Here is a 14,376-nt window from a genome sequence, read left to right as displayed (position 1 = left end):
AGATTTGTTGCAATATTATATGCAAAATTATATGGGGTGGCTATCAAAAAATTTTGCTTCTAATATGAGAATTTTGCTTCTAAATCATGGGTGATATAGACAATAATATGATGTAAAAATACTTTCTTATATGAGCACGTCGATCAAGAGTTTTATATGAATCCACCACCATGATTCAATAGCTCCTTTAGAAGGCCCTATACTAAGTAAAACATTAACCAAGGGTTTAGTTTGGCAAATTTATAAAGGCTATGGTGGGAGCTAAATAAAAACAAAGCCAGGAAGACTATGCTCTTTTTATAAAGAACTGAAAGCAATATCTTAATGATTTTTTGTATATGTTGACAATATGATTGTTATGGGGAAGACAACCGAGAGAAAAAGGCTCTCAGAAAAGAGCTCATTAAAATATTTAGAATCGAAGAGCTAAGAAAACTCGAATACTTCATGGGAATAGAAACGGCTCAATCTAAAAATAATATTTCACTCTCCTAATAAAAATATGTTTTGAACTGCTAAAAGAAATCAAGAAGATAATGGAACTCCAACTGAACCAGGATAAAAATTGGACCATGATGAAGAATAAAGTGGATAGTTGACAATATTTAATGTTAGTAGAAAAACTAATCCACTTATCCACACTCATCCAAACATTGAATGCTCAATAAATCTAATATGCTAATTTATGCACAACCAAAGGAATCTTACCTTCAAACCACTTATTAAATTTGAAAATTTCTTCAAGCAAACCCAAAAAATAAATTCTATATAAAAGATATGATACCCTAAAAATTAAAAGATACTCAAATACACTTGTGGATAAAATGTTTACTTTAGAATATTGTACATTTTTAGAAGGAATCTCATAGCTTAGTGAACCAAAAAATAGCATATGGTTTCAAGATCAAATATTGAAGCAAAATTTAGAGCCATTACTAAAGAAATCTATTAGCTTCTTTGAATCAAAATCATATTAGATGATATAAATAAAAATAGAAAGAGCTTATAAAAATATATTATGATTAAAAATTGGCCATCAATATCACACACAATCCAATATAATAAAATCATATCAATCATGTTAAAATTTGATAAACATTTCATAAAAGAGAAATTATTAAGCGCCCTGAATTGCACTTCATACATTTCCACAGGGAATCAACTGACAAAGATATTCACCAAAAGACTATTTAGCCTCAAAATTAAAAATTGTATAGACAAACTTGAAATAGTAGATTTCTACCATCCAAATTGAAGGGGAGTGTTAAATTTCTGCTACACTAACATAATATAGTACCGCACTACAAAAACTCATTATAATAATGCAAGCTATAGTGGGACCCACTCATTTCCAATCATAACAAAGGATTTAAGGCATACAAATCAAAGCCCCGTATTATTGAATCAATATCTCTATGACCCTCAGATTGCAATCCATATGCTTCTCTATAGGATTACCAACACTTTCTAATTTTTCCCCCTTTTCTTAACTTAATCCTATTTTATAATGTCTCCTGAAGATGTACAAATACCTTCCCTTTGGTACAAATCAAATATAGTAAAATTCTGGTGAGTTTTTTCAATATTTCTTTATTTTCTACAAGAAAATTTTTTTCCATTGTTTTATTTCTAAGAAAATGAAACCTCTAAAAAGACTGCTATTACAGATCTTCCGCTCATGCTTCTCAAAAAAAAAAACCTCCCTCTGCAATTTTGTCCAGAATGTTGTTGCAGTGTTAATATTCATGAACTCTGAACTGTAGCTTTTGAAACCCACATGACAGCTAATTCCTTGAAAATATAAATCAAAAATCATAAGCACAAAAGCATAATTAAATGATTAATGTAGACTTCAATAAATATCTAAAGGATAAAGTAAATTATTAAAGAAGGTTCAAAATCTCTCTTTTTCCTAGGGTGGATCCTACAAAGGCGCTGTTCTGCTAAGGCGGGAGATATTCTTTTAACAAGGGCGTGACCCAAGTAACAGCCATTTGCTCAGGGGAATAAAAAAACTCAGTTCTAGAGTTTAAGAAAGACTCGTAATAGCAGCCTAGAATGAACTGTTTAAATAAGTTTATAACAAAAACTTAATGAATTCCCGAAGAGTATGAAATGTAGCAGCTATCTCATATAGAAGGATAACTTTAAAAAAAAAAGGAAGATTTACATACGAACTACTCAATTCCTATGTGTTCACACATCTAACATCTAAACTTCAATTTTACATACATGTCTCCTTACCTATGCATGAAAATATGTATTTCACTTTCTATAAAAGTTAAAATGATGGTATTTTTGGGGTTATATGAATGATTTGGGTGATATAAATGTAAGAAGTAAAGTTTAGGTTCTAGATATGTAAATACATTGGAACTGAGTGGAATGAATGTACATGCCCAAAAAAAATGTTAGTAGATTTGATCACTAAATACCTGAGGTATAGAAGAGACTTTACTATTCCCAAAAGAACTGCAGTCAATTTAGTAATATGCAAAATAATTGATTCTAAGTATAAGGTCTAGCACTCAAATTGTCTTTCATGTCAGCCCTATCCATTTCTTGAAGCCCAAACCTGCTTCTCTCCTCTTATACTGAGCCTCAGTCTGGATCTTAGGTGCTTTTCCTTTGTACAAAGTCCTGTGATACTTCAGCCAAAGTGACCTATACTTGTACTTATCAATAAACATTCTTTCCGCCTCCATTTTCTCAATGACTTCCATCGCCCGAAGAAAGAAGCCACCTCTCACAAAACAATACAAGAACAAATCCAACAACTCTTGATCAAGTTTCACCGAGCCGGAACTTGCAAGTACTTTCATTTCGCCCCACAAATCCGTAACTTCAACATACTTACCTCCAATAGCGGCATAGCCGGTGACCAACGAGTGAAACGTGTGGGCATTAGGGATGTATCCCAAAGCCCTCATCTTGTTCAAGGCTTTCTGAGCATCATGCATCATCTTCTTCTTGCAAAAGAAGTGTATCACATTGTTCCAATCATGAACACCATAATCCGTCTTCTGGTTGTATTTTATTTCTTCTAGTAGCTTAGACATCAGGCCAGCTTCACCACTCCGTGAGCAGCCTTCCACCAACTTTTCAAACTCATTATTACCTGATCTTGATATATTAGAAGCTTTCATCTCTTTAAAAAGATGAAGAGCTCCACTTGAATCATTATGACGCGCCCGAGATTGTATCAAAGACTCGTAACAACTGGAATCAAGCTGAATGCCTGCCTTACGAGCATCTTTTAAAAGTGTGTCGATCTCAGCATGACGATTCTCCTTGCAATAAGCCTTTAAGAGAGAAGAATAAACAGAGGAACCTACTTTGACTCTGTAAAATCTCATCTCATCCAAGAGGTCATGTGCTTGTTCCAACAAACCTAGAGAAACACATGCATCAATCACCTGAACAACAGTTGAGTTCTCTACGGAGACAGGTGATTCCTCTTTACTAGCTTTGACAAGAAAAGCTGCCAAATCGCTTATTCTACTTATTTCCAAGAATCCTCTCACAAGTTTTGCATAGATTTTCTCAGTTGGGTGAAGAATGCCATCTTTAGATCCAACCAGTTCAACACGAGCCTTCAACTTTTCTGACAACAATGACAGCGCCTCCTTCGCCTCAGTTTCAAGCCTAGAAAAATTACGGTCTTTTGTGAATTCAGCATAAGTTGGAGCTGGGCTTTCAAGCAACACACATTTATCAGTTTCAGAATTATGAAGATGAGAGACCTTATTTCCACCCTCAACAGCTTCTAGCATGCAATTTACAGCAGCCAGCGAACGCTTTGCTTCGCCTGCCTTTCTGAGCATATCCAATATCAAACCTGTAGCAGAATCTAAGTCACCAAATTTCAAATGTGAGGACAATAAGCAGTTATAAAACTGCTGAAATTGGGAGTCTGTGAGATCACACGACTCATCAACAAACCGTTTCAGTTTATTTATCTCATCCCTCCACCCATTTTTCTCGTATATGTGAGCCATTGTAATCAGCAAGCCAGCATCAGCCTTCACCCCAACTCGAGGCATTAGCTGGAGAAGCTGATCACCTTTTCTTGTAAGCTCATGTAATATGCATCCAGTGAGTGCTAGATTAAAGACAAGGGAGTTTGGCTTCATTGATAGCAATGGCCGGTTGATCTTCTTCCTAGGATCAACCCTATTGTCCTTAAAGAGAAAACCAATTTCCATAATCAGCTCAGCAGCAAGAAAGGCACCATCAGCAGTTTGACACAGATAGCCTATGACACCAGACCAAGCTGAAACAGGGGGAAATTCTTCTGTCTGAACCAATTTTCTCAAAGCATTTGCGGCGAGAATAGGTTGTTGGCACCTTGAAAGGATGAATGAAAGAAAAAGAAGAGGTTCTTTGTCCAAAAGATTGGGCTTTTCATTAAAGACGATATCTACTATATTAGAAGCTTTTTGGAGCCAAAAGGAATCACAGCTCTCAGCAAGACCTGCAATGAGTTTGTTCAAAATTGATTTACGAGGGAAGCCATCCATATGCACAAGCTTCTCATATTCATTCAAAGCGTCTTCAAATCTTTCTTCGTCTATCGCATATAGTATATTTAACGCAAGTTGAGAAGGATCACGAGCTTGAACTAATATTGGTTCAGCTGTAGTTGGTAAAAGGTTTTGGAATTGTTCAGAGTTGCTCTTTGAGAGTACAACAGTTTCTTGGGAGACATAAGGTGATGCCATGACAAGCTTGAAAGGTCCAAGCTTCAGATGTTCCAACTGAATATTGTTCACCTTCCACGAATGAAGGTGAAACAAAAGACATAAAGGAGAAGTTTGAAAAGCAGATTTCCTGATGGAATACATTTTTGCTAATCACAGGGCAACTCTACATATTAGGCTTTACTTGGACAACTTATGCCAGGACTCCATGGATTTCCATCCATCAAAAGACGACACATTGTAATTCAATACAGCATAAGAATGTCCACTCTGCAACTAAACCTTCTTAAAAGGGCTTAAATCTGGAAAAAAAAAAAAGATGTTATTAAATTAGTGACATATACCAACTTTAAACATACTGAAATGTGAAAACAACTCAAAAGCATGCAGATGATGACAAATAAGAATGTAAATTTAAGAAACAGAAACAAAAAATTGGCAATTGGTGTCCCCGCCATTGAAGCCACAGGATTATCGGATAATCAACATCTGCTACATACTGTTAAGCTATACTAGATTTCAAACTAATTTGTTGGGCTTAATGTTTAAATATTGGTTACATAAATTACATTTTAATTCAACTTAACCACATCTAGATGCTGCACAAATCTGTCAATGTTGATTTGTGCAGATTTGTGATGCCCAAAAGAAATTAGGTTACATAAATTACATTTTAATTCAACTTAACCACATAACAATCAACCTTCAAGTTCTGTTATTGTAGGCTTCGCCTGCTATGGTTTCACAAGATATTCAAATAGATTCAGTTTATGTTAATCGGGAAATTACTCTATAGTTGATTTAATTTCTATTTTGGGCATTGAAGTTATATAGAATTAATTTGGATTGATTTCATGCAAACATTATTCACCAACCTAGAGACAATGAGTTCATAAATAAATGTTTTTAGGCATATAGTAAGACAACTTTAATTGAATAAAAAAATTTTGCTAAATCTTATACAAGCAAATTAAATATGCGATTTCTTCAAGAGCGGCGCAAGTGAGACTACGTAATTTAAGGAAATTTATGTCCCTGTATAGGCATGAGACAGATTTCTTATTTTGGTGAAACTTTTTCTTTATCTAATTTCTTACACATATCATATAATCTATCGGATTGCTAGTGTTTCTAACTTTATTCAGAACATAAATGAAATTTTAGTTACGGCAATTAAATTACAGTTACCCATTGATTTTGTTTGACTTGAATTTCCTGATAGTTTCTTTTAATTTATTCAATCGCCATATTATCATTTGGGCAATAGCTCCCATATTTATTGTTTTCATTTAAAAAATCCAAATTGTTAGTCATTTGGTTGTTTGTGATCTGTGAATCCTAAGTTCAGTAGCCTGAGGATTTGAAGCTTGATGGACTAACCACATCTAAGTTGGTCACGTCGGATTGAGGCGGCTCTAGTAGGGAAGAGACCTGACCGAAAATAAGCCAAAGAATGACAGAGCTAAGGAGGATCGGTGGAGAATGACACACACCTTAATCTACACCTGGCTACTCAACTAGATGGTGCTGTCAACATTCGAAAGGTGAGGGGCATCTTGGTAAAGCTGAAGAGGATTTATGATGAGACTGAGAATCACGTGAGGGTGTTCAGATTCAGCAGTGGCACATTCAAGGGTACGTTATAGAGCTAGAGTAGTTATGAACAAATCTCGATCACTTCTCACCAATGTTGAGCTGCAGCGATCCAAAGTGCAAGAAAGAGAGAATCTTTGCTCGAGGACCATGCAGTTTCTAGCCCACCTAAACCCAAACCCGGCCTTTAATCAAAGGAGATTTGCCTCTTAACTCAAATGGCTATCCTTTCACTGGATGAAGTCATTGATGCGATGATACAAGAGGAGAGTCGCATGAAGCTACACTCTGAGCTGAGTGAACTTCTGAGTGAGCAAAAAACTTTGGCTGCCTCGAGCTCAAGTATGATAGATATCCAGGGGGAGACTTGCAAGTGCTACAGTTGTAGTAAAGTTGGGCATCTGAGCAAAACCTATCATAGGCCACCTTAGGAAAGAAAGAAAGATGAACATAGACAGGGTGGAGGTCGCGGTCGTGGTCGTGGTGGTCAAAAAGATCGAAAAGGTGGCTATCGGGCAAATTTGATGGTAGCAGAGGAGAGAGAGAAAGATGTGATTTTTACCAAAGAGGATCATAAGAGCCTGAAGTTGTTGAAGAGGAAGCAGAAAGCAGGAGATGGGACTGAAGGTGCTTCCAACCACTCATCATCAATGGGTAACATTGTCATTTATGCTCACTTTGACAAAGGTACTTGTTATACACATGTTCTTGTTTCTATTTCCACCACAGAATCGTCAGAATAAATAGTAGATTTTGGTGCATCTCGATATGTGATAGATACTACTAGAGAATTTTCTTCCTATACTCCCCTAGCAGTACCAAAGAGCATCCAGATTATTGATGGTATAACGCAGTCTGAAAATGGCAAGGGTACAATTAATGTTTTGCATGCTCTTTCTTTTCCAGTGAACACTTTATTCATTAGTGTCATTATTCTCCAACTAAAATGTGTTATTTCTTTTGATATTCCTAAGATGGTCTTTCTCTTCGAACCGGACACTTGGGGCTGGAATGTGACATAGTGGACTCTAGCACTTGGATCGAGAGGGGATAAACTCAGCTTTGATATCCATGATAGAGAGTGTAAGAGTAGGAGAATACGAGAGGAGTGTAGAGGAATGTGTTGCTGCTACATCACATATGCATGAGACACTTATTTTAGTTCATTGAGTTGGTTGTATCCTCCTTTGTATGAAAAGACAAATAAACAAAAGTTTATTTGTGATGCTTGTGAGTTTGGGAAACTTATTAGGAGTTCTTATATCAATTATGGGAATAGAAGTTCTAGAGTTTTTGACTTGATACATCTGATGATTGGGGACCTTGTTCTACAAGTTCTATGAATGGTTATCGATATTTTATGACATTTATTTATCATTTTTCTTATGTTACAAGGTTATATTATATTAAAAATAAGAGTGATATGTTTGATTGCTTTAAAGACTTCCACAAGACAATCCAGACTCAATATGGTGCAATAGTGAAGATATTGTAATTTGATAATGGGACAGAGTATACCAACAAAGCATTTGAGATTATTTATCAACCCAAGAAATACAACAAACTACATGTCCATACACACCAACAAAAAATGGAGTAGCTAAGAGGAAAAACAAACACTTTATATAAGTAGCCCAAAGCATGACAATCACAATGAAATGCCAAAACACTTATGAGGGCTAGCAATTTTAACAGCTATTCAATTGATCAAAAGGTTGCCCTTGAGGGTGTGGAATTGAAAATCTCCTTGTTAGATATTGAAAGAAGATAATAGCGAGATATTTCCATTGAAGGTGTTTGGTTGTGAATGTTTTGTGAAGGATGACAAGTCATCAGTAAAGAAGCTGGATTCCAGAGGTGTGAAATATGTGTCTATAGGTTATTTTGCTACCCAAAACGGATATGTCTAGTGGAGGCCGATAGAGAATAGACTGTTTGGGAGCATAGGTGTGTCATTTAGAGAATTTGACCTCACCTTTTGGTAACTCGTCGGATGCTGGAGATATGAGGAAAGTAGTGGCATGTAGCAATGGTGAGAGAGTGGTACAAGTGAGAGCAATGTATTTAAAATCAGAAATTGAAGAGAAAATTTTATTTCATCTTACTGATTCAATTCAAGGTCATTTACATATAGAAGTCTCTCCTCTTTAGATAAGGAAACTAACTAAATAAATTCAAAGAAATTCCTATTACATTCCAAGGCTAATTAAGCAAGATAAAAAATAAGGAAGGAAAATAATATCTGTAGAAAAGAAAAGACAATAAATATTGTAATTTGAATTTTGAATTTTGAATTAGATCCTTCAACACTCCCCCTCAAGTTGGCATGAAGATATCTTTCAGAGTCAGCTTGCATACTAAACCGTCGAACTGTTTTTTTGTGAAGACCCTTTGTTAGAATATCCGTTGCTTGGTCGTTGGAAGGAACATACACCATGCAGATATCTCCATTGTCAATTTTTTCTTTGATGAAGTGTTTGTCTATCTCTACGTGCTTTGTTCTATCATGAAGAACAGGATTAAAGCATTTGTAACCTCTTTTGTTTGAGACATATCCAAGAAAAATGCATTTTTCAGATTTTAGATCCAATTTTGATCGGCAATTATTCGGAATATGAACGAAACATGTGTATCCAAAGACTTTTAAAGGAATATTTGAAGACATTCATAGACTTAAAAAATTGTTTTTCAGTTTATTTAGAGGAGTTGTATATTGTAAAACTCGAGGTGGCATTCAGTTTATTAAATATGATGATGTTAAAACAGCGTCCCCCCATAAATATTTTGGAACATTCATTGAAAACATGATAGCCCGAGCAACCTCAAGTAAATGTCTATTTTTTCTTTCAGCAATTCCATTTTGTTGTAGAGTGACACGACAAGTAGATTGATGAATTATGTCTTTGTTTATTAAGAACTCCCCTAAACATTCATTAAAATATATAGTTTCATTGTCAGATCTAAGGATGCATATTTTAGTTTCTAATTGAGTTTCAATCATGTTGTAAAAATCTTTAAAAAGTTTTTCAACTTCTGATTTTTTGCTTATAAGATAAACCCAACATATTCTGGTGTGATCGTCAATAAACATCACAAATACTCTTTTCCCAGATAATGTTTTGACTTTTGAAGGTCCCCAAACATCACTATGGATCATGTAAAAAGGTTTTGAAGGAGAGTATGGTTTTGGAGAAAAATTTATACGATGACTTTTTGCCAATTAACATGTTTCACATTGAAGTAAAGCACAATTAACACCCTTAAACAAATTTGAAAATAAATGTTTTAAATAAGAAAAACTTGGATGACCTAGTCTAAGATGCGATTCCATTATTTTCTCTAATGCAGGGTTCGACCTCATAATGTTGTAAGCTTCAACCTTATTTTTACCAGGAACAGTCTCCTCAAAATAGTAAAGTCCTCCTATCTTTTTAGCTCTCCCAATCATCATCCCCGACTTCTGGTCCTGAAAAACACAAGAGGATTCACAGAAAATTATACGGCTCCTTGACTAGGGTTCTCCTTATTTTCAACAACTATTTCAGGTTCTTTGTTTTCACAGACCTCAGGTGTACTTGATGTTATAACAATTTTTGGTAATGGGTTATAAACTTGCCAAAAATCATCTTCTCCATCTATATTATACTCCCTCTGAAGTGGATTTTTGTGAAAGAAGAGAATTTTTTCCATGAAGGTCACATCCATACTAATGTAAATTTTTTTTGTGACAGGATTGTGGTGATCTGGGTCGGGTGATTTTCGGTGGTTCTAGAGGACGGTGGTGCTGATGACAGGGTGGAATGTTGGATAGAGGTGGCAGAATCATTTGTATTTTCAGGCATGATAAAAAAGAAGAGATGGTTCGGCTTTGGAAGTGGAGGAAGAAGTCCCTGCGGCTCAGGAAGTAGGAATCAGAGATAGGCCGAAGGTTCAACGGGATCGTGACTCGAGGTAGAAGGATCGCGGACTGCAAAAAGGATCGCGACTTGCAGTAGAAGGATCGCAGCTTGCGGGATCGATCGCGGCTTGCAGGATCTCGGCTTGCGGAAGCGAGCAGTGGCTGCGCAGGGACGAAGACTAGGTTTTTTTTTTTTTCAGAATTTTATCTCCTGCTCTAATACCATAAAACTAGAAATTGAAGAGAAAATTTTATTTCTTCTTAATGATTCAATTCAAGGTGCATTTACATATAGGAGTCTCTCCTCCTTAGATAAGGAAACTAACTAAATAAATTCAAAGAAATTCCTATTACATTCCAAGACTAATTAAGCAAGATAAAAAATAAGGAAGGAAAATAATATCTGTAGAAAAGGAAAGACAATAAATATTGTAATTTGAATTTTAAAATTTGAATTTTGAATTAGATCCTTCAACAGTATTGTTCTGTGATGTGAGAAGAATCAGTTGAGAAATTGAAATTTGAGAAAAGTGAACCCAGATGTGGTGGGATTCAGATTGAAGGTAAGTGAATGGTGTATACACGGAGAAGGAAGCAAAATGAGAGAACAGTGTCACTTGTGCTAGCTAGTCCCTTGTCCCAGTCTTCCTTGACTCTTGAGACACCTGCATCATCCACCACCGACTCAAACCTCTCAGGTGATATGACTCCTCCGTCTCTTAACCCCCCAACTTTAGGAGGACCTCTCGCAGCAATTTGGGATATTTTCCCAATCGTATTGAGTGAGAACATGACATTGTTAATTTTGTTTTATATTATAAAATAACACTGTTACATGGAGCATTCATTGAGTCTTTGGACACTGTCTCTATACCTAAGTATTGGCAAGTTGTTAATAAGGATCTCAAGTAGAAAGTGACTATGTATGAATAGCTTAGGGCTCTCGATAAAAAATCGAACATGGGAGATAATGTCACTACCAACGGAGAAAAAGACAATTAGATGCAAGTGAATCTTTACAGTGAAACAAACAAAAGAAAAGAGGGTGGAGCGGTACAAAGCAAAGCTGATTCCAAAAGGGTACAATCAGACATATGACATTGACTATAATGACATATTTGCACCAGTAGCAAAGATGAGCACGGTGATGACACTGGTTGCTCTGGTAGTGAATGTTGGGTGGAGGTTACACCAAACTTGATGTGAAAAATGAATTTCTTCATGGTAAGTTACTAGATGAGGTATATATGAAGATAACATCATGCTTCAATACAGTTCAAACAATGGGCAAAGTGTGTAGACTCAGGAAATCATTGTATGACATGAAACAGACCCCTCAAGCCTGATTTGATAAATTTAGAAAGGCTATGGTGTGGATATCAACGGATCAAAGCAGACCATACGGTGTTCTTTCAACAACATGAAAGTTGCACCCCTATACTTGTTGTGTATGTTGATGACTGTCGGCCATTTTATTTTGAAAGTTATTCATTTAAATTTAATATATATATAATGACAATAATTTTAGAAAATAATATTTTAATTTTTAAAAAGTGAGATCGAACGGATCTCACACATTTAGTATTTTAGATGGCTGAGTGCGATACCACAAGTAGTACGCTATCCCGAAGGATATGCATATAACTTGTTGGTATGCTTAATCACCTAAACTAAAAGATTTGTGACGTTCGTTTGGTCTGCGAAACCCTTTTTTATAGGCAGACAAATTTCTTTATTTAATACGAGTGCTTAAATAAGGTTTATATTAACTTTGGTTCTTAAGTTCCCTATAGAGTTAAGCCCCTATATTTAATTACATCTTAAGCAATCGAAATCACCTAAGAAGACTCTCGATTAAGAGCAGTGGTTCTGTCTTCAATATTTTAAAGTTTAAGTTTCCAAGATTAAATGTGAGAAAATCAAAGGGGAATGACTCAAAATAGGAACAGTTATTTTCAGAAGTCAATGGAGTGAAAGGTAGGGGATGTCACCAATCCGAGAAAATTCCGGTGACTTCCTAACTATCCTACGATTGGACCTTAACTCTAAAGAGACATCCTACACCTCGTTGTCGTGGCCTCAATCGCCGTTAAAAAAAAAATACTCTAAGCTCCTTAACATATTGATTATAGGTTCAGGGCTGTGGTGTGTATAAATATGCAGTTATTCGGTTAGTGACTTGCTACGAGGTACCTCCTAAACCAGGTCTCCTACTGTCCTCTAACCTAAAAGTCCCCTGCAAGTCTGTAGAAACAACATTAATTATAAAAGGGAACATGCTACAAAAAGCAGTAAACAGTAATATTGCAAGCATGAACTATGTGGATATGCAGTAAAGTGTGCAATAATAAAATTAAATGCTGTAAATGTAAAATAAACTTGTATACTTAGCGGGTCAGCGGCTTCTGAAAAGACTCGAGAAAAAGCGGCAAATGACCCACGGTAACTCAAAGAAAACCGTCAAAAACACGAGAAAAATTCAGAGAAAATCACGAGTGCTCTACAAAGATTTCGATAAAACCGTAGGAAAACACATAAAAATCCGAAGAATGAAAGAAAGTTGTAAGCATTCGGGTCTGTTAGGCTCAGATTTAGGTATTCTCGAGGGACTCCGAAAGCTACCATCGGTCACCCGTATGTATAGAGCCCGACATTCAACAAGAAAGGTGTCCTGCTATACCAACTTAGGAGGGTACTTCTTAGCCTGGTACCGATAAGTGACAAGTGGATAATCGAACTATATTACTTAAAATTTATATTTTAACATGCATATAAGAGAAAGTGATATATGTTTTTGTAGTCAAAATACTTTTGTAAATAGCGTATTTGTTCTTATCGTATCTATTTTTATCATTTTTTTTATAAAATATGATTGTCCACAAGTCGATCGCACCATTGGGCTAGGATCACAAACGACCTAAGAAGGCAAGGAGTGTCCTGCTAGTCTGGTGTCGGTAAATAATATTGTCATTCATCCTACATTTCAACGGGTCCCTGAATTGGGTCCCGACGTCGTAGGATAGAATATTATTCCGCTCTACCATCGAAAACCTTTATCATCAAGGCCTAAAGCACTAAAAAGATCGTCCAACTTACGATCTTTCTTGATGGTTTCATATATAGTCGCAACTATATATGCGCACTTATGTTTTGGATGCCTAAAACCCAAACTACGAAACAAAGAAAGTAAACTAAAAAGTAAGAAAAGCAAAAGAAAACTAACCCACCTCCAAAATTAATTTAGAAAGGAAAGCCGAAACAGTGAGAGGGTTAGCTAAAACATTCACCCGATGGGACTCCTCAAATGAGCAACAAAATGTGGCACACCTATCAATGCTAGCTCCCCCTTTTCCAAGTTATCGGTGTAACAATCCGAAAGAGGTGTATCGAAAAGCTTCAACTGCTAGCCCAAAATACTCCAAAAGACACATTTTAAAAGATTCCAGTTGCTTCCAAACTTTTCCAAATACCAAAAGGATTCTCCTCATTTTTTTTTCTTTTTTTTTTATTGAAATCAATTCAGCCCAAAGAGTTTCAACTCAAAGAATTGAGCTTTGAAGTCTCTCCCAATATTTAATTGATGATTCTTCAAAAGGGGCACCCAAATTCTTCCAAACATAAAGAATAAAGTGTTTCAAGTTGTCGGCACAAAAAAAGAGATTGTTTGGGGGTCGTCCGTAAGAAGCTGTCGGCAGTCGGAATTAAAATTTCATCGCCCGCTTCGGAAGGACGTTTCAATTTACGTATATATATGTATATAATTTTAGAAAAATATGAAATCAAACTAACCTCATATTTTTCATAGTTTAAATGAAAGAGTATTCTACCTCAAATCCTGTATCTATCCCGAGAGATAAACACAAGACTTGAGGGTGAGACTCGATCAAATAAACTAAGAAAACATATGACATCCGTTTGGGTCTGCGAAATCGTTTTATTTGCCGACAAGTTCCCTTATTTAATACAAATACTTAAATAGGGTTTATTTTAAGTTGGGTTCGGAAAAGCTTCCTATAAGGGCAAGCCCCTATAGTTAATTACATCTTAAATGACCTAGGTCACCTAAGAAAACTCTCGATAAAAATCAGGGAGTAATGTCTTCAAAGAAGTCAAAAGGATAGGACTTTTCAACGAAATCGGATGAAGAGGTGTGAAAGGAGAAAGACTCAAATCTGGAACATTGTT

General features: G+C 35.8%; 1 protein-coding gene across 2 annotated transcripts in view; it reads right to left on the bottom strand.

Annotated features, from left to right (window-relative positions):
- Positions 1-2,336: 2,336 nt before the first annotated feature.
- The window catches only part of LOC110039582 (pentatricopeptide repeat-containing protein At1g03100, mitochondrial), a 27,195-nt gene continuing 15,155 nt past the window's right edge, over positions 2,337-14,376 (bottom strand). For both annotated transcript variants that reach the window (XM_020744703.1, XM_020744702.1), the window contains one exon: positions 2,337-5,002. In XM_020744703.1, coding sequence (XP_020600362.1) covers positions 2,541-4,844 — 2,304 coding nt within the window. In that variant the 5' untranslated portion in view covers positions 4,845-5,002 and the 3' untranslated portion in view covers positions 2,337-2,540. The remainder of the gene's footprint in view (positions 5,003-14,376) is intronic.

Source organism: Phalaenopsis equestris, unplaced genomic scaffold (genome assembly GCF_001263595.1).
Source record: "Phalaenopsis equestris unplaced genomic scaffold, ASM126359v1 Scaffold000002, whole genome shotgun sequence".
NCBI classification, from domain to species: Eukaryota; Viridiplantae; Streptophyta; class Magnoliopsida; order Asparagales; family Orchidaceae; genus Phalaenopsis; species Phalaenopsis equestris.
This window is presented reverse-complemented; position numbering and strand designations above follow the sequence as displayed.